The sequence below is a fragment of the Gossypium raimondii genome, chromosome 3 (genome assembly GCF_025698545.1).
Source record: "Gossypium raimondii isolate GPD5lz chromosome 3, ASM2569854v1, whole genome shotgun sequence".
NCBI classification, from domain to species: Eukaryota; Viridiplantae; Streptophyta; class Magnoliopsida; order Malvales; family Malvaceae; genus Gossypium; species Gossypium raimondii.
In genome coordinates this window covers 25360484-25382849 of record NC_068567.1, presented here as the reverse complement: position 1 = coordinate 25382849, position 22366 = coordinate 25360484, and the positions used below count along the sequence as shown (strand labels likewise).

Below are 22366 nucleotides of genomic sequence, written 5' to 3'. Positions count from 1 at the left end.
AAATATTTTGAATTTTTAAAATTTATTTTGAATATTTTTTTGTAATTTTGTTGAGAGAGAGACCAATGCTTATTTTCAAAGTTGACAGGGTTCAAAAGAATATTTACACTAATATATCATTCGAATTATTCGAGTTATTAGAATTGTGAAATTTAACTCGACTCGAACTTGAAACTCAATCGAGTTATTCGGGTTGATTTAAATAATTGAAATAACTTAATTCGATTAACTCGAAATTTAAATTTTTATTTTTATTTTTTCGAATCGAATCAAGTTTTGCTTGCCCTCGAAAATCTAGATTATTTGAAATTGGATCGATTTCAAGGGGAACAGGTGTCTAATTTTAAATGAAAATGGAAGCAAAGAGGCCGTTTGAATTTGGAGTAAATGGCAGCTGTTTTCGAACAGAAAGTAAAGTCCAAATATGAGAAGTGGGGGAAATGATTGTTGAACTGTTTTATGAAAGATGGTAGATGGAGAAAGTAAAGTGTTGGAACTTTGACCAAGCAGATTACAACTTCGGTGATAGAAGTTGAGGTCAAATTCTTTGATTAGAAGATTTAGAGTAAATAACTTATTAACTGATCTAATGAAAAAGGTTACAAGACTCAATAAGTCGATGTAACTTTTGGAATACTATCCCTTAATTTTTGAGGGATTTCAACAATAACCTTAATTATTAAATCTCAAACCAATTCTGACACCTGGACATACCCCTACAATAATCCTACCATTATTGTTATTTACAGGTGATGAGTTTCAACCAAGCAATATCTAAATTAAACTGATAAATTTGTAGTACCATAATAATCTTCTCATTTGGATGAAATGTAATTGAATCAATATATATATTAAAACTCAACCCTTATTCCCTACTAATACGTCTAAATGATTTGATTGACAGAAAATATTCTATGTTAAATTTTCTTTTAAAATTTATTGAACATGTTCAATCCTTAGATTTGTAATTTTTAATTGTTTTATTTAAAATAATATAAAAATATGAAAAAACAAAAAGGCCATCGTAAGAAATTTAATTATAATTTTAAAGAAAAAGTATTTTTGTAATTTCTTGATTAAATTGGTAACCCAATTAAGGTCGACACTAATTCAGTAAAGTGCATAAATATTATCATAAATTATATTATATTAAATAAAACAAAGGATTAAAAATAACCACTCAGCCAAATAATTATTCACTGCAGTAAGTGCAAACATAATCATCCTTTTTTTTTCTTTTCTTTTCACCCGACACTACAGTATCAGCTCTACTACAAATCATATAACGTACAACACAGACCCAAGATAGAGTTCTTCCGGAATAGTCAGTCAATCAATCAAAAACTGCAGTTAGAGCTATCACCAACAAGCATATTCCTAAGAGCTGCCAACCGAACATCCAAATGGTGGATGTTCACTTTCGACTACCACTAAAAGGTTTACCCGAGACAAAAGTTATCGGCTGAAGCACCATTCACCTCAAGCTGAGTAGCTTATCCTGCATATAAATCATATCCACATACATCGTCCTAGTACTTCTTTAATAATGCTTTCAAGACCCTAATGGTTTAAAAGATGATCACCATCCTTTGACTGGAACAAATGGTGTCTAAGGCTATGGCAATGGTTATAATACTTCCTCATGATAAATGAGAAATGTTATGTTTTCCTACATATTTTAGTGCCATGATATGAATATCATGATTTTCTTCTAGTGTAATATTATCAACGTAATGTAGTTAGATCATAATGGCATACATATTTCCAAAATGGCTACTATAATCATGCTTTAAAGTCTCCCTAATATGTTAAAAGAATGGAAAAACTTTTTTCCACTCGACTGGAATGGGAAGTGCCTATGGTTATGTCAATGATTCTAAGAAGTCCATGTAGAGAATGAAAAATGTTATGATTTTGTGTCTTTAAAATAGTGCTATGAAATGAAACTGAGGACCATCTTTGAATGTCATGTTAGTAATGTAATGTATTTGAGCATCAACTCCAGATGTATGCTGTGTGATGCAGTTCAACCTAATATAGAACAATAGTAGTCCAACATCATGATTTTGTCAATGTTCAACACGAGGTGGAGTAGCACACAAATTAACCAAAACTGTGGACGATGAGCTACTTCTAGAAATATCAAAGTTATCTAAGCCTACAAAGTTAAATTGGCATAACAAATGCATGTCTTAGGCAAAATGATATAGCATGAGCAAATGGTGCACTCATGATACCACTATGTGAATTCAAGCACATGAGAAGAGATGCTAATGCCGATGTTGATGTTGATAATGAAATGGATGCATGCAACAGCTGCAAGATGCATCCTAGAATGTAGCAGTTGTATTTGTTGGAGCACAGAAAACAGAGAAGATCCCCGTGATCTACTGGTAAGTCAGAGCTGGTGGAGGCCCATTGGCACTAGGGGAAGAAACAAGATGACCAGAGTCCTTCCTTTTACCAAAAGGATTCTTGGAATATCTATTACAAAGTCAAGAAAGAAAACAATGTTCACAGAAGCATTTATATATAGGGGTATTCAAATGGTCGGTTCGGTTATTAACCTAACCGAACTAATATTAACCGAATTAACCGAACTGTATAATCCTATAACCGTTAGCCGAACCAAAATATTTTGGTTAATTCGATCAGTTAACCGAATTGACTGAAATTTATATGTTTTTTTTTTCTTTTTTTGCTAAAACAAGTATAAAACATATCAAAAAAATACATTGAAATTAACCAAAATATATGTTTTTGTCTTGACAGTTAACCAAAGTAACTGAAATTTTATGTCTTGAACACTACTTAATTAAAAACACTACATAAGTCTTGAAATTAACATAAAATATTAATTATTAAGTTTGGTTAATTCAGTTAATTACCCGATTTCGAACCGAATTAACCAATAACCGAAATTCCAAAAAACATTAACCGACCTCTAACCGAACTAAGTTTGGCCACCGACCGATTAACCGAATTAGATCCATTCAGTTGGTTAATTCAGTTTTAACCGAAATTTGAACACCCCTACTTATAAGTTATGGCAGAAACAAATAAAGCTAATAACATAACGAAAAAAAACCTGCACACCCAGGCAGGGCTAGTGAGTGGCCCCCTTGGCTTCTCCCATATTCTTGTTTTAGCCCCATGAAATTTTTTACTTTTATCACTTAGTTTAACATGATAGGCCACATGCACTTCATGTTGACATAGTACTATTTCTCTTATATGTCATGTCAATATATAATTTTTTTAAAAAATCAAATTTTAAATAGAATTATAAAAAGTTCATAAAATTCAAAAATTTTGACATAAAGTACACGTGGATTGTCATGTGAGTTACCATGTTTGGAATTTTAACATTTTAATCAGTATTTCCAGTAAAAAACATCATTTCAACTTTTTTTTAAAAAGTTGATGGTCAAATTTGACTCATTTTAAAAGATTAATGGCCAAATTGATAAAAGATATAAATGTTAAGGGTTAAATTTGATATTATGTCTAAAATATAAAACCTATCCAGCAACCTTTTGTCAGTTTCTGAAGTTAAGAATTGTCAACACCCTAACCCTCAACTACCCTACCCTACCCTACCCCACCTTTTCTTTCTCTTTTTTTTTTTTTTCCTTCTCCAAACATTAGCTCCATCCCACGCCCAAGAAGAAATTAACGAATTTTTTCCCAGAGCCCCACCCCACAGATTGAAAGTCTTAGAATCAAAATTTGACATTAAAACATATCTCATAGAAAAAGGAGATATTTGGGGGACGTCATATTCCTAAACTAAGATAACAAGCAGGAAGAGCTAACTATTAGGTAAAAAGCCTATCAGGACTGTAACATACAAGATGAATCAAGACACAATCCCATTAAATAGGATGTGAATAAAGCATCAATTATATGCAAATTTGACAAAACGAAAGAAAAAAATTTTTGAACAGTAAAGCCACAATGAAATTTAAAAAGGATACTGTATTCGCATGCCAATAGAACCAGAGCTAGGGATCACAGCACCTTGTAAACTGTGGTGCACATTGGTTGCAGTACTCACATCCTGCAAGTTAGGGAACAAATTCTAAGCTTATGAATAAAAGCCGAGAAAAATTCATTCCATGGATAACTGGTTGCATCCAAATAGATAAATAAGAAACTTACTTCAAACTCTATAAAGCAAACAGTATGCCTCTCTTGTCTCAAGATCTTCATTTGCTTAAAACCAGGTTGACTGCATGTAAAGCAGAAGTATGAAATATATCAGGCTGTCATCAGCAAGCAACCAAAAACTCATATAAGAAACAAAAAAGCTCAGAAACTAGCCGGAGGCTAAGTCATTCTTACGCGCTGAATAGGCCCCTTAATTCTTCCTCATTAATATTCTCTCCAAGATTGCCAATAAATAAGGTATTGCAAGGAGGGTTATCTTTGGTATTCTACCAACAACAAAAAGAGGTTAAAAACAAAGTAATGGAAAAACTGTTGAATTTACTAGGCTACTGAATATATCATAATAGAGTAAATAAAATAAATCTATTCCACATCAAACTATGAAAGAAAAGGCTTAAACTACAAAATGATAGCTAAATTATACTCTTTTTCCCAAGTTGGTACTTAAACTTTTTTTTGGTCACAAATGATGCCTAAACTATACTCTGCTATCCAAATAACCCCAAAAAGTTCACATCTGTTAAATAAAATTCCATCCAATTATAACACATCACTTCATTTAAACTTTAAAAAGTTATATTTTTTTATTCTTTTACATCATTTTCTTCTTTTTATCTACATTTTTGAAAAACTCAGAGGAAAAATTCTGTTGTTATTCTACTGCTTTAGTTTACAGATTATAAAGAGAGGAATAATCATTTTAAAGGAAACAAATACTAATTTCCTAAGAATCAGTAACTGAGATTAGTTTCTATTTACAAGGGAACTACTAGTAATAAGGTAAGATTTCTATCCTTAATTATAGGAATTCCAACAGATTTCTATCCTTAATTATAGGGATTTCAACACTCCCCCTTAAGCTCGAGTGTAGATGTTAATCAAACCCAGCTTGCCAATAAGTTCTTCAAACATGTTTCTGTTCAAACTTTTAGTTAACATGTCTGCAACTTGTTGTCTAGTAGGTAGGTAGGTGATACATACTTCTCCTGAGTGTATTTTTTCTTTTATAAAGTGACGTTCTATTTCCACATGTTTGGCCCGATCATGATGCAGGGATTATGTGCTATGCTAACAGCAGCTGGTTGTCACAAGACATCTTCATAGGTGCGGTATAAGGCACTTTTAGTTCTCCCATAAGTCTTTGTATCCAAACTCCTTCGCATATACCATGAGATAGTGCTCGATAGTCCGCCTCTGACTTTGCTGCGTGCTACCACAGATGTTTTTGCTCCTCCACGTCACAAGATTACCCCAAACATAACTACAATAGCAGAACCTACCCGATGCATCGATGTAGACTTCCACGCTTCGGTTGTGAGTCTTCTTGAAGTACAGGCCTTTACCAGAGTTCCTTTTAGATATCTTAGTATTCTATATGCGACTTCCGGTGCTTCTCCCTCGGGGCATGCATATCTGGACTAATAACACTCACATCAAGGCTATGTCTGGACGGGTGTGAGATAAGTAGATGAGCCTTCCTACTAGACGTTGATATCTCCCTTTATCGATTTCTTCTCCATCTTCATTAGTTCCCAATTTAAGGTTAAACTCCATAGGAGTTTTGGCTGGTTTGCTGCCCATCAAACCAACTTCCGACAATAGATCAAGAACATATTTCCTTTGGAAATGAAGATACCTTTTTTCGACCTTGCTACCTCCATACCAAGAAAATATTTAAGACTCCCCAAGTCTTTAAGTTCAAACTCTGTACCAAGAAATTCTTTCAATCTCAAAATTTCGCTCGAGTCATTTCCTGTTAATATTATATCGTCGACATAAACGATAAGGATACAGCATTTACCCTCTTCCGAGTGCTTATAGAACATGGTGTGGTCTGCCTGTCCTTGAATGTAATTTCTGCTAGTTATAGCTTTTGCAAATCGGCTGAACCACGTTCGTGGAGATTGTTTCAGCCCATACAAGGACTTCTTCAACTTAACACACTTGGTCCTTGTTTTCTTCAAACCCAGGTGGGAAATCCATGTACACCTCATTTAATTCCCCGTTGAGAAAAGCATTTTTTACATCCAATTGAGTCAAGTGCCAATCAAGGTTGGCAGCAAGAGATAGCAGAACCCAAACGGTGTTTAGCTTGGCAACCGGTGCAACGTCTCGTTGTAGTCGAGACCATAAGTTTGGGTGAATCCCTTAGCCACAAGTTGAGCTTTGTATCAGTCAATACGGCCATCGGGTTTAAATTTCGTAGTGAAAATCCATTTGCACCCTACGATTTTTTTCCCTTTAGGTAGATTCGAGACTTCCCATGTTTCACTGTTTTTGAGGGCCTTTATTTCTTCCATCACAGCTTGTCTCCACTCAGCTAATTCAAGAGCCTCTTCTATATTTTTTGGAGTTTTTACAGAATCAACATTAGTCAGAAAAGCTTTGTAAGACTTAGATAAATTTCCATAGAATACAAACCGAGAAATAGGATGTTGAGTGCAGCTCCTTGTACCCTTTCGAACTGCAATTGGAAGATAGATGGATGGTGACGGAGGTGAGACTTCGTTTCAAAAGCAGTCCTCGGTTGGAGATGTAATTGGCATCTTCTTGTATCGGTTTCGGAGAACGATTCCGTCGGGAGTAAACCTGTATTTGTTGTTTTCCTTGATCAGGTGGCTTTTGTACTTCGGTGGAGGTATTGTTATTGGGATGGACAGTGTTAAATTCTTGCTGCACAGGGGAAACAGCAACTAAATCTGGGATAGGTTTGTTTGTGATAGTAGTAGTAGGATCAGGAGGTATAATGAGGAGAGTATTAAGGATCTCATCTTCATTAAAAATCTCCCCCTAAAGATGAGATGCTGCAAAGTATGGTTCATTTTCAAAGAAGGTAACATCCCGAGAGACAAACATTCGACGCAATGTTGGTGAGTAACACTTATAGCCTTTTTGTGTAGGGGAATATCCAATGAAGATGCAGGTGTGGGCTCGAGGATCAAGTTTGGATTGATTTGGTTGATGGTTATGGACAAAAGCTTTACAGCCGAATGTTTTGGCTGGAAGATTAGGAACATGAAATAGAGGGAAGGCCTTTAAAAGAGTATTTAGAGGTGTTTGGAAATTGAGGATCTTTGATGACATTCGGTTTATGAGATAACAGGCAATGAGGACAGCTTCTCCCCACAAGTATTTTGGAACATTCATAGTGAACATTATGGCTCGAGCCACATTAAGGAGATGACGATTTTTTCTCTCAGAGATCCCGTTTTGTTAAGGAGTGTCAGGACAAGAGCTTTGATGTATAATGCCTTGGTCAGAAAGGTATGGACTTAAGACAGAGTTAAAGTATTCTCTCCCATTGTTAGTACGGAGGGTATGTATGGTAGAGTTGAATTGGGTTCGAACCATTGAGTGAAAATTTTGGAATACTTTGGGTGTTTCAGATTTTTCTTTGAGTAGATAGACCCAACAGACCCTAGTATGATCATCAATGAATGTTATAAACCATCTAGCCCCTGTAATATTTTTCACTCGACTGGCTCCCTATAAGTCACTATGGATTAGCGAAAAAGGTTGGGACTGAATATGTGGTTTTAATGGGTATGGCACACGGGTATGTTTAGATAATTGGTAAATTTCACACTTCAAGGAATTAATACTTTTATTTCGAAATAACAACAGAAGATGTTTTTTCAAATACACAAAATTTGGATGTCCTAACCTACGGTGCCATAACATAATAGTGTCCTCTTTTGAAGTGGATAGAGCCAATCCTCCTTGTGTACTGTTTTTATTCCAAATATATAGTCCAATCATCCTCCCCGATTTCTGTTCCTGTATCACACAACCAATTGCAGAAAATTCAGCAATAACTTTTTCATCCTTAGTAAGTTTACTAATTGAAAGTAAATTACAGGACAAGTTTGGGACATGTAGAACTTTATCGAGAGAAACTCTGTCATTTGTACTTCTCCTATTCCAGCCACAGGTGAGTAAGAACCGTCAGCTATGCGGATTCGGGATTTGTTATGACAAGGAGTGTAGGTGTGAAACAATGTGGAGTCACCTGTTAGGTGATCGGAGGCGCCCGAATCGAGTATCCAAGGAGATTGACTATTAGATTCAAAAGCAATGTTGAGGGCAATACCTTGAGTGGCTAGAGATCCATGAGTAATGGGAGTACCAAGTATCTTATGGAGAGTCTCAAGTTGTGTTTTGGTTAAGCGAACATCAAGAACATCATCAGCAGTAGTGGAGGATAACATGGCAGTCTTATTATCCTTCTGTTTTTTTTTCAGGATAGCCATGGAGTTTGAAACATTTTTCTTTTGTATGACCATCACGATTGCAGTGACTACACCATGGTCTTGTTGATCCAGAATCATTTCCAGCACGTTTTTGTGGCTGTGGACCTTTGGAGATGAGTGCAGAGGATTCAGTAGGACGGTTAGAAATCGGGGTCATAGGACAAGATGACGCTTTTCCTCTCTCCTAACTTCTGCAAATGCTTCACCGATCGTTGGAAGAGGTGATCTGCCCAGAATTCGACCGCGGACCTCGTCTAACTCACGGTTCAGTCCTACTAAAAACTCATAAAGACGTTCATTGTTGAGATGGGTCATAAACCTGTTGTGTTTTACGCCTTCACCCCAATCTGCCTCATAATACATATCCAATTCTTGCCACAAAATTTTTAGATTGTTTTAGTAGTGAGTTACCTCGAGTGTTCCTTGTCGGATATCCTTTAACTTAAGCTTGATCTCAAATACTTGGGAGGCGTTTCCAAGATCTGAGTAAATTTTTTTGAATGCATCCCACATGTCTTTTGCAGTTTTGAAAAAAAGATAGGTGCGGCTTATATGGCCTTCCATCGAATTGATTAGCCAAGCCATTACAATTGAATTGTTGAGTTCCTAAGTGGCATAAGTAGGATCAGCTATGGTTGGTCGTGGAATTTCTCCATTGATGTACCCTAATTTGCCACGACCACGAATCACCATAAGAACCGATTAAGACCATTGCAAGAAGTTCTTCCCATTTAGCCGATGATTGGTGATTATAAGGGAGGAATTAATTTCACCTTGAGTGATTCCCTGATTGATAATTCTGAGTTATTTGTGATATCTCAGTTTCAGAGAAATTTTCATTGATATCACTCATTGGAGGACTAAACCGAAAAAATTTTTAGGAAGGAAAATTAGAGAAAAAAATAGGATCGAATGAATCCTAAAGCTCTGATACCATGAAAAAACTCTAAGGAAAAAATTCTGTTGTTATTCTACTGCTTTAGTTTACAAATTATAAAGAGAGGAATAATCATTTTAAAGGAAACAAATCCTAATTTCCTAAAAATCAGTAACTGAGATTAGTTTCTATTTACAAGGAAACTACTAGTAATAAGGTAAGATTTCTATCCTTAATTATAGGGATTCCAACATTTCTCTCCTCCTCTTTCCTCTCTTTCTCTCTTTTCTTCTCTCATTATGGCAGCATATTCGTTTCTGCAACTTGGTTATTTAAAGTTCCTAGTAATTATCTCACATATATCAATCAACATTCTTTTGAGTAAAGCTGTGATATTATAAGCTTTTAATTGTTCTATTATGACATGCCACGTCATTTAAACTTTAAAAAAATTATATATTTTTTAATTCTTTTACCTTATTTTCTTCTTTTTATTTACATTTTTCTCCTTCTCTTTCCTCTCTCTCTTTTCTTCTCTCATTATGGCAGCATATTCATATCTGCAACTTGGTTATTTTAAGTTCCTTGTAATTTTCTTGCATATATCAATCAACATTCTTTTGAGTAAAACTTTGATATTATAAGCTTTTAATTATTCTATTATGGCATTCACATAGGTCTCCCAGCTTAGCCAACTGAGTAAGCTAGCACAAGAAAATAATAATAAAAGCAAAACTAGTGAAGCAGATCGAATGCACACCATGTTCCTTGCCATGGAAGATGCAAGAGCTCTTCTCATTAAATTGGAAGATCATTTGCACAACATATGACACTAGATGCTTTGGCTTTGCTCAAGCAACAAATGTTAGCCAAGGAGACTTTGGAAATATTTGCACCTTTGGCCAATCGTTTAGGAAATGAGAGAAGAAAAGAAAAAAGATAGGAAAGGACAAAAAAGTAAAGAAAATGAAATAATTAAAAATAAATTTTTTAAGTTTAAATGACGTGGCATGTTATAATTGGCTAGAATTTTTTTTAACAATCGTGATCTTTTGGGGGTTATTTGGTAATGGAATATAGTCTAGGTACCACTCGTGACAAAAAAAAAGTTTAGATACCATTTTGTGGTTTAAGCCAAAAGAAAATTTCACTAGTTCTAACAAGAAATGGAAACTTGAGATAATTAAACAGCTAGAAGAAAATGTCCCCCTATAGCAAAATACTGCCCTAATACAGAATCAAACAGCTATTACACAGTAGCCAAGTTAGTTGCCCAAGTTCACCTCAGACATGTTCCCTTCTTAGTAATTTTTTCTCTTAAGAAAAATGAACTCCTTAAAATGAGATCATTACACCCAGAGAGGGATGTGCTCCCCATCTCGTTTCCTTTCTAAAACATCAAAAATGGAAGGCTACAAGGTAAGGGCATCAAATTCATGGCTAATACAGGAAACGTTTTCAGGTTAAAAGTGTCCCAACAGGTGATCTTCTTGCGCACAGTATTTGAAGAAACACATTTGTTTGTCAGAAACCCATCAAAAAAATATTTTTTGCCTTACAAAATGCTAATCATACAATTGTAGAAGATATCTTCTTAGATTAAAAAAAAAAGTAAAAAACTTAAAATATATATTACTTGGTCTATCAGGACATATTAGGTAATGATGATTAAAAGAGTTCTATTGACACAATGGAATTTTAAAATAAAACTTACAGAAAATAACCAAAACATAAGAGGAAAATAATATTGATATCGTTTGTTTGTACCTGAACATTTTACATGTATAACATACCAAACAAGCATATGAAAAACTTGGGCTTAGGCCTAGTTTAGGAATGCTTCTCAAAAGTGCTTTTGGGAAAAAAAGCACCTTTGGGGAGAAGCTAAAATTTTCAGCTTCTGTAAAAAGTGCTTTTGGGCCAATTTTTGACTTGGGAGAAGCACTTTTTCTCTCAAAAACAGCTTATTTAGGAGTGCTTTTGTCCCAAAAGTGTTTCTTAGAAGCTATACTAAACAGAATCACAGATGACTAGTGGACATGGACACAAGTATCTCCCTAAACAAGGGAAGTCCAACTTTGTAACTACCAGAAATTCACATAGAGAAAACAAGGCTACATAAAAGTACATTTCATGATTTAAATGTTCTTTTGGTACATAATAATCTAAAATGGTGAATATTTATATGTAGTTTTCATTTACTTCTAGCAAAAATAACAACACATGATGGAGGTTGCATCTAAGTTTCTCAGGAAGAAAGAACATGTTAAGGTCATGGGCTGTTGATTGAGTCACAAGGTGATTCACGGGAAAACTTGCTTTGACCAATAAAGCTTTAGCTATGTTACGAATCCTACCTCGTGAAGAACCTATGATTAATAATATATGGAACTCATTGAAGGGAGCTCCTAACCTGACTCGTTAGAAAGTGAGAGTTGTAAACCTTATAAATTAGTATAATTTTTGTCTTATTTTATTACTAAGAAATTGTCCCTTTAAATAGAGGTTACATAGGATTTTATTCTTGTAGACTAAGAAACTAAAATTAACTTGTAGAAAAAGAAACTATAATTAAGGAAACTAAAATTAATTACTTTTAATTGCAATAAAATACTTCCTAAAAATTTATTCCAATTCAGAATATTACTAAAATAAAGTTATTTATCTTCTTTCCATCTTTGGTGCTTTTAACTTCTTGTCTTGCTCACAAAGGCATCCATAACAAAACAGCACCCTCATAAGATGCTAGGTCACTGGAAAATTAACACCCATTTATTGACATCTATAAAACATTGGACTCAATGGTCACATCTCCGGTGTCCCAAAAGCCACTTTTTAGTAGAAGTTCATTGTAATCCAAGTAAATTAAATTAAAGTTAATTGTCATTAAATGCTAGTAAAAACCCACCATTTCCATAATTTAGAGGGAAAAATGGCTAATAGAATTGATACAAAATCTAAACCAGAACAGAAAATGGCATGTGGCACTTAGAAATTACCTGAACAGGCACATAACTGCTTAGAGCTGGTACAGGAGCCGAAGTAGGCATTGGCACTGGAGGAACTGGATAGCATCCATATGGATCATATGGAGGAGTTGGAGTCATATACCTATTCCAGATAAATAATACTCCACTTAAGAAGAAATGTTGTCACTATAACTGAAATTATATACTACTAGGAAAATTTGATCAAAGCAGTAAACTATCCAATCCTGGCATAGCTTCTTACCCATGTGGTCCCCAAACAGGAGCAGGGGGGTGAAATGGAGATGGACTCGTGTAAGGACTGTGTGAATAATTCCCACCAGTTCGCAATCGTTTGGTTTGATCATATGCGTCCGAATCTGTTACTATTCCTGTAGAATAAATATCAACAAATAAAAATAGGCTCTTTATGGCAAAAGTTGCATTTTATTTTATCAATATATCGGATCATTATGTTTCTCTCCCCCCTCACCCACTTCCAAGCTCCAACTCCCAAAGACAAGTTCAAAACACATTACAACCCCATACACTGGTGGATTACCAAAGGACTTTATTGTATCTTAAAGATTTCTCAAGGTAGAAGGGTGTTCACGATTTATATTTGGATTTTGAAAATAAGAACTTCAAGAACCTGGAATTAGAACCATTCCATGGAAACTTCAAGCTGTCCAGACCTTAATCAATAAAACCAAATTTCAACAACAAAAAGAAACAGCCTAATGAAAATTTAAACAAGTGACCACTGAAGAACTTCTTCCCAACATTTCATCCATAAGTTCCATAAATCTAACTTATCTAAATAGAAGTTTTCCAACTTCAGAACTAATGTTACTGAAAGGGGATAGCTGTTTCAGAATAAATATTCCACTTTGCTGGAACCGGATTCAATGTGTAAGCTACAAAGAAATCACATATGATCATTACAACATTATGCTAACAAATATAGATTCACTTCTTTTTAACATTCCTGCTTCTCATTGCTGTTTGAAATTTAACAAGCCAGATTACAAAAATTGGAAGAATACCAAGAGTAAACCTTTAAAATTGATGGTATAAAGCGAACCAATTGACAATATTTCAGTCACATTCAACTAAAATCTAGCCCCTAAATATTTCCTTTCATAGTCCTCTGTAATCTGTACTTAGAACCATCATCTAATGTCACGACAGGATCATTTCGAACCATATTAAGTGTTTTGCATTAATTTATCTCAAGATTAACACATTTTCTGTCTGTGCATTTCTTGATAACAATGTAAAGTCCTTTTCACTCTGGCATGAAACAAAGTTTTAAAATGACAACTTACCTCTTTTAACAAATAGATTCTTCTTGGCCATCTCTACATGCAAAAGGGACTTTGACTCGGCATCAAAAACCATTTCCTAGTACATCCCCGAATCAAACCCAATCAGTGCTTTGAAAAAAGATGACATAACTCAGATGAGTATACAAAAACCACCAATCAATTAAATATATAACACCTGAAGGGCATCTTTGGCAGCAACTGCAAGTCGTGCACTTGAGAAGAGAGCAAAACCCATAGGCTTTTCTCCCTTGTAGTTCACTTGTGAAGCTTCATAACCTGGAAGCCATCTGAGTAAATTCTGCAGCTCTCTCTCTTTGACATCTTCAGGAAGACCCGTAATGAAGATAGTCCGAACCTGAATTCAGCAGTGAACTTGTACATGAAAATAAAAATACATTCTCCACAAACATAAATTTGCACAAGCATAAATGTTGACACAATCACATAATCTAAGAAAAAAAAGAAAATCCTTCCATTTTTTTTACTTTGTACTATTTTCTGCTTCTTTGCTAAAAAGAAAATGAAAGTTCCTTTCTCCAAACAGGAACAAGTAACTAAACTATCTTAATGTACATTCAAATAAAAATGTTTGCCGTAGAAGCAAAATCATGAAGTAGTGGTCAGTACAAGAATTAATTCTTAAGATGTTAACAAATTAATTATAAATCATTCTTACTTCTGGGAAAGAAAAACAAGAGCAAAATGAAAGACAAATGTCTATATAAATTATCTATAAGCACATGCTTTTATGGAGAGAAGCAATAGACTATACAAGGGTAAGCTGGGCGAAAAGGAACTATAATATTTGTAGTTACTAAAAAAATCTCAAAAATATAGCATTGGGGCTCGATTACCATCAAATCGTGCAATTCATGTTGAAATCTAAGGTTTCAACAAACAAACAGACAGACAGACAGACAGACAGACAGACAGACAACAGACAAAGCGAACTGGAGCAAATCGAGTGAGAGAGAGTTGACCTCGTCATGAGAAGGAGCAGGTGGAGGAGGATGGTGGACAGTAGGCGGTGGAGGCGCAGCTGATGCTGCTGCTGGAGGGGGCGGAGGAGCTGGTACCGGAGGCCATTGCTGGTGATAAGGGTGGATTCCAGCACCCGCCATGTCAAGGACTGGATACGAAGTAAACTCCTGAAACCCTAAACCAAGACTCGAGGAGGGAGATGGGAAGAACTGATGATTCATATAATGCGTTTAAAAAACGATTTAGATTTCTAAAATTTGGGTTTATACTTTATACGTCGGATTTGATAAATTTAGGAAAATTAAATTGGATTTACCAAAAAATATATATTATTTTTTAACTTTTCACTCTATTCAGATTGCTATTTCAATAAAAATTATTTTCTAAATTTAATTATAAAAGTATTTTGATTTTATATTTTGAATATCATTTATCGCATAATCTAACATATATTATATATTACAATATTATTATTTTAACAATTTTATTATAGGTTTAAATTATATGCATTTGTACTTAAACTCATATCATTCTCATTAATAATTATTCTCATATCAATTGAATTAAGACTCAACTGAAAATAGTTTTAAATTTTAAATATATTCGCATTATAAAATTTTGATATATGACAAAAGGAAAAAATATGTATAGGGAAAACTGCAATATAAAACTTTTCATTTTATATAATTTTTTAACATTGTTAACTTTAAAAAAATCAACTTGTTTATAAATTTTAATGTCAATATTCTTATTAAAAATTTTATTAAAACCTCTTGAAATGAATCCATTTTAAACTTAAAATTTTATTTATTTGTGGAATACATTTGTAAACTTAGGGTCCGTTTGTTTACCAGGAAAATATTTTTCGGAAAATGTTTTCCTAGTTTTCTAGTGTTTGTTTGCTTGAAAATAAATTACAATGGAAAACGTTTTCTAAAACACAGGTAAATGAAATGGCCTTTTAAGGAAAATGTCTTACTGATTCTATTTCTGTAAGACATTTTCCATTTTTCTCCATTTTCATCACAGCAGTTGTTCTCCTTCCTCTCTGTCCATCAGCCTCCGCCTCTCCTCCTTATCTCTTCAAAATCTAAAGCGTCTAACTTTCCATCTCCTCCGTCTCTCAATTTTTTCTCTTCAATGGCGACGATGACCCCTACCCCTACTCCAACTAAAACCCCAGTAGACAAATCTAGAGGATCTCACTCTCACCACCAAGCAGATTATTCTTCCTCATCTCGGTCCCGTTTCGAAGCCTACAATCGCCTCCAAGCCATGGCAGTGGCCTTCGGAGAGAAGCTGCCGATCCCGAAAATTGTAGCCCTTGGCGGTCAATCTGATGGAAAAAGCTCTCTCCTTGAAGCTTTGCTTGGATTCTGTTTCAATGTGCGTGAAATTGAAATGGGTACTCGTCGATCTCTCATTTTGCAGATGGTTCATGACCCTTCTGCACTTGAGCCTCGTTGTCGCTTTCAAATGGTTTTTGCTTTTGGAGTTGGGTGCTTTTGGTTTAATGACTTTATTTTGAGGGGGTTTGTTTTTATGTTTCTATTTAAAGTTTTGTATTGATTTTGTTATATGCTGAATCGGCCTTTATCTGTGTTTATTTAATTTATATGAAGTAATAACTGGATTTTGGATGGAAGAATTTCAAATTGTATAATCAAAAGAAATATCACTACACCTAAACAGGCTTTTAGCGGCATTTTTCGCGGCGTTTGGATAAAAAACGCTGCTAAAGATCGATCATTAGCGGCACTTTACGGAAAATACCTTTGAAAATAAGCATTAGCGTCGTTTTCCAGAAAGCGCCGCAAAAAACCTAAGCCCAACGACACCGTTTTCTAAGCTTTCGGGGATTTAGCGGCGTTTTTGAGAAAGCGCCGCAAAAAAACATAAGCCCAACGACGCCGTTTTCTGAGCTTTCGGGGATTTAGCGGTGTTTTTAAGAAAGCGCCACTAATGCTCAGTGAAAAAAACATAAGCCCAACGACACAGTTTTCTGAGCTTTCGGGGATTTAGCAGCGTTTTTGAGAAAGTGCCGCAAAAAAAATAAGCCCAACGATGTCGTTTTGTGAGCTTTCGGGGATTTAGCGGCGTTTTTAGGAAAGCGCCGCTAATGCTCAGGGCTTTAGCGGCGTTTTTGAGAAAGCGCCGCAAAAAACCTAAGCACAACGACGCCGTTTTCTAAGCTTTCGGGGGATTTAGCGGCGTTTTTAAGAAAGCGCCGCTAACGCTCAGGGCTTTAACTGCGTTTTTTAGAAAGCGCCGCAAAAAAACCTAAGCGTAACGACACTGTTTTCTGAGCTTTCGGGAATTTAGCGGCCAAAAATCTGGGGGGCTAATGTTGGGAGCTTTAGCGGCGTTTTTGGAAAAGCGTCGCTAAAAATATTTTATCTTAATTGGTTTATTCATATTAAATAAAATTCAATTCATTTCTAATTGAATATTTAAAATCTTCAGAAAAAAATAATGACACGTAGAAATAATTTGAAATAAAACACATGGAAAACTTAAAATGCTATTATTTAAAATAATTGTAAAAGAGATAATAATAAATTTGTTTAGAGTTTTTGGTTTAGGGTATATGATTTATTTAAGATTTAAGGCCGGTTTAGGAGCTCATATTTTAAGGTTTAGGGAGTATGGGTTTAGGGATTATGGATTAGGGGTTGGGATTTAAGGTTTAGGGGTTAGAGGGTTAGGGGTTTAGGGGTTAGATGTGCTAAGGGTTAAAAGTTAGGGATTCAGGGGTCGAGTTAGGGTTTTGGGTTTAGATTAATTATTTTTTTAATTTATATTTTAAATATGTTATTATATAATTGTAAAAGAGATAATAATAAATTTGTTTAGGGTTTTTAGTTCAGGGTATATGATTAATTTAAGATTTAAGGCCAATTTAGGAGTTTATATTTTAAGGTTTAGGGAGTATGGATTTAGGGATTATAGATTAGGAATTATGGTTTAATTAAGAGTTGGCCAGGATTTAAGGTTTAGGGGTTAAGGGTTTAGGGGTTAGATGTTAGTGGGGATTTAGGGTTTAGGGTTTCAAGGGTCAAGTTAGGGTTTTGGGTTTAGATTAATTTTTTTATTTATATTTTAAATATTTTCTTCTGTAATTGTAAAAATGTATAATTTAGGGTTTAAATTATGCCTTGAGAGAGATATATATAATAGATAGAGTACTTAAATATTTATATCCCTTCAATGGCTAATTTAGGCGGGTTTAATAAGATTAAGGTTTAATTAAGATTTGAAATTTTATACAATTAATTAATGTTTTTATATTTTAAAAAATTTGAATCTAAACCATTTGATATATTTAAATATTAGCTTAAATAGAATTAATAAATAAGTTAATTTTATTAATTAATAAATAAAATTAAAATAGAAAAATAAAAATGAAATAAAACCCCAAATCATTAATTTTATCTAATTTATTATAAATATTACTTAAAGGAAACTAATAAATAAGTTAAAAAATTATTATATAACATTTGATAATTTAGGAGAGGACCAATTTAACAAATGGAATTAAATTAAAATAAAAAATAAAAATGAAATAAAAACAATAAAATTTATAATTTTATCTAAAATTTATAAATATTAGTTAAAACACTAAAATTTATAATTTTTACTACTATATATTATAAATATTACTTAACAAAACTATGGAATACCAAAACGGCACCGTTTCAATAGAAAATTTGATTTGATAGTGGCGTTTTCATTAAAAACGCCACAATAAACGAGACATTAGCGGCGTTTGGAACAAAAACACCGCAAAAAATTCTTAATTTTATAGACAAAACGACGTAGCTTTAGGCTGCGATTTTAATGGCTTTAGCGGCGCTAGGAGAAAAACGCGACTAAAGGTGCACATTAGCGGCGTGTTGATGAACACGCCACAAAGTTGGGCTGTGGTTTAAGCAAAACGACACCGTTTTGTCTGGGCATTTGTGGCGCTACTGTAAAAATGCCGCAAATTTTCAATCTATTGTAATTAAGACGCCGTCGTTTTTGTAACCCTCGAAATTATGGACTATTTACCTTAAATATAATTAATAAATAAGTTAATTTTATTAATTAATAAATAAAATTAAAATAGAAAAATAAAAATGAAATTAAAACACTAAAAATGTTAATTTTATCTAATTTATTATAAATATTACTTAAAGGAAACTAATAAATAAGTTAAAAAAATTAATATATAACATTTGATAATTTAGGAGAGGACCAAATTAACAAATGAAATTAAATTAAAATAAAAAAATAAAAAAGAAATAAAAACACTAAAATTTATAATTTTTACTACTATATATTATAAATATTACTTAACAAAACTATGGAATACCAAAACAGCGCTGTTTCAATAGAAAATTTGATTTCATAGTGGCATTTTCATTAAAAACGCCGCAATGAACGAGACATTAGTGGCGTTTGGAGCAAAAACGGGGTAAAAATTCTTAATTTTATAGACAAAACGGCGTAGCTTTCCGCTACCATTTTAATGGCTTTAGCGGGGCTAGGAGAAAAACGCCACTAAAGGTGCGCATTAGCGGCGCGTTGATAAAAACGCCGCAAGGTTGGGCTGTTGTTTAAACAAAAAGACACCGTTTTGTCTGGGCATTAGTGGCGCTACTGTAAAAACACCGCAAATTTTTAATCTGTTGTAATTAAGACGTTGTCATTTTTGTCACCCTCGAAATTATTTCTGCTGCCAAATTTCCCCATACCCGAAAACCTTGGTTCTATTCCCCTCCCTATTTTCCCTAAAATTCCCCTAAATCAAGAACCCTAACCTACTGCCCTCGATGACCCGAACCTTTCCCAAATCTACTGCATTGTCGTAGACCGTCCCTTCTGCCAGTGTTCGTCTATCGTCGCACTCGTGGATCGTCGTAGGCCTCTACCGTCACACTCCTCTGTCGTCGGAGAAATCGGTAAGATTCTTCTATTTTTCTCAAAAATCATCCGGTGGTCTTGAGCAATGTTTTACCCGTTTATTTCTCAAAAATCGGTAATTTTGTCCCAAAAAATATTTATACCCCTTTCGGTCTTGAGCAATGTTTTGAATTAATTTCTAATTTTCTCAACGTTAACTTGTTACTAAGAACCCTAAACCCGTTGCATTTACTATTTAAATAATTTTGGTTGCTTGGACGCCAGAAAATAGTTTTGGTTCCAGATTGATAGATACCCAAAGTTAGATCGACTAATTGGATAAAAAGAAAAAGAAAAGTCAGGTGCTGTGCTAAATTTTGAAACTGTTATGAAATAATGTTATGTTCTTACAAATATGTTGAAATACATGAATATTTCGGATTGATGTAATACTGATTTTAAGGAGGTGCTTAAAGTTATACTCATCTGAAATATACAAATCCAATAAAGGCTATATTACTCAAGAGTCAAAATTATCCAATTAGTGGGTAAGTGATGGAGATTATGAATTAGAAAACTGTAACCCTGCTTTGGTTGGCAGGGTTTTGTCGTTTCGCAAGGAATTTTGTAACTATAGATCATTTGTCGTACGCATGAAAATTAGATTATGAAACCACTTACATAGATTTTCAATATATATATGGAATAGAAACGGAGATCAACTAATTTGTTTTTGATTAGCAGTTACGTTCTGAATTATGCTTTGGTTCTAAAATCTAGATCTGGTTTTTCTGTTTTCCTATGCTTCTTTTATGTACTATTGGATAAGAAAGCTGGGTCTTTGTCCGCGTTGCTTTCTTTGCTTGCTGGGTTGGAGCTAGTTTCATTGCTGCAGAACTTGGCTATTCTTTGGCGTGGAAGGTAACTTTTATTGCTGTGATTAGCCTTACTTTGATTGAATGAACAAAATTTTCTAAAGGTAAATTTTATGTTGCAAATAAAAGGTTTTTTAGTTAATCATCTTTAGTTAATCATCTTGCTGTTCGAGGTACTGATATACCTGTTGCATTTAGGCGCTTCTGACATGTATTATGCAAATCCTGAAATGGTTTTAAGCAAGTGGACTTTGTTTATTTATTTATGTACATAATACTTTTCTGTTTTATTTATTGTACAAGTTGGTATCTCACAGTTTCTGAATGAATTTCTGCAAGTTGTATCCAATGCAAATTGTTTTAACAGCCATTTGATCAATTGTTGTAGCCAATGCAGATTGTTGTTTTAGCCAATGCAAATTTTATTATTTAATAATAGTTCTTTTTAATATTTCTTTATAACATATTGGAAGATATGTTCTGTTTTAAGTTAATATTTTTGAAACATAATATCTTATTCCTCACAAAATCCTATTTTTGAAAGGCCTAAATATTTTGTGCATAATGAAAATGGTTGCTATATATATGTGTATATATAACCTATATTTAAATTTTATTGATAATAAATTTTATAATTTTTCCAACAACGCCGTTACTCTATTCTGATTCCTGCAAGAGCATTCGACCCCTTGCTTTATGCATTGATTACTGTCAGATTTTTGGGGTGTAAGTGTTCTTCCTTTTTTTTTCCCGCTAGTATAGAATTTTAATTTACCGGTTTTTGTTCCATAATTGCTTTTTCTTAATTTTGTTTTATTCTCTTTTATTTTAATTTGCCTAATTAAATAAATTGTATTTAAAGTTATATTTTAAATATTTTATTTTATTTTAATCACGAATTTTTTAAATATTTAATTTTTTTAAAGTTCAAATTTCATAACTTACGTAATTTACATAACTTACATAATTCATAACTTACATAATTTAAATTTATAATACATAACTTACATAACTTATTAATATTTATATATAGTTTTAATATATATATATATTTAAAATTTATATATATTTTTAAAAATTGATACATTACATAACTTACATAACCTACATACATAAACTTACACATAATACATAACTTATATAACTTAAATTTATTAATCATATCATAACTTACATACATAAATATTAATCATATCACAACTTACATAACCAACATAATGACTTACATAATAACCTACATAATAACTTACATAATAATACATAACCTACATAAATTAAATAAGTTACATAATACACAAAAACAAAAACTTACATAACTTACATAATATCCTACATAATAACTTACATAATAATACATAACCTACATAAATTAAATAAGTTACATAATACACAAAAACAAAAACTTACATAACTTACATAATACATAACTTACATAACCTACTTAATACATAACTTACATAATACACAACTTACATAACTTACATAATACATAACTTACATAACTTATATAAGACAACTTACATAATTTACTTAATACATAACTTACATAATACATAACTTACATAACCTACATAAGACATAACTTACATAAGTTTCATAATTAACAACTTACATAACTTACATAATTTACTTAATACATAACTTACATAACTTACATAATACATAACTTACATAATTTACTTAATACATAACTTACATAATTTACTTAATACATAACTTACATAAATATATGATGTGGCATAACTCACATAACTTAAATACACTTATAAGTTACCGTGATATATATTATATCTTAACTTACATAATAACTTACATACTTTAATACATAACTTATTCCTAAATCCTAAACCCGTGCAATTTATTGTCAACGTCAGACTTCAAGAATTAAGAAATAGACCGGTCTTGGATGAATTTGTCAAGGGTAAGCGACAGTTATCGAAATGGAGTACAGACTTTTCTAAATTTTGCATTTCAATAAGCAAGCCAAGAGAACATGATTCTTTGCCCGTGTAAGAAGTGTGTCAACATAAACTGG

The 22366-nt window shown here is 33.2% G+C and overlaps 1 protein-coding gene across 1 annotated transcript; it reads right to left on the bottom strand.

The window, feature by feature from the left end:
• Positions 1–2008: 2008 nt before the first annotated feature.
• LOC105793937 (uncharacterized) lies at positions 2009–14819 on the bottom strand. The gene is made up of 9 exons (XM_012622853.2): positions 14572–14819; positions 13767–13946; positions 13592–13667; positions 12529–12655; positions 12297–12408; positions 4345–4436; positions 4162–4231; positions 3978–4060; positions 2009–2484 (listed from the first exon to the last, which is right to left on the bottom strand). The coding sequence occupies exons 1-9, from the start codon at positions 14791–14793 to the stop codon at positions 2388–2390; spliced, it is 1059 nt and encodes a 352-aa protein (XP_012478307.1). The 5' UTR covers positions 14794–14819; the 3' UTR covers positions 2009–2387.
• Positions 14820–22366: the final 7547 nt, after the last annotated feature.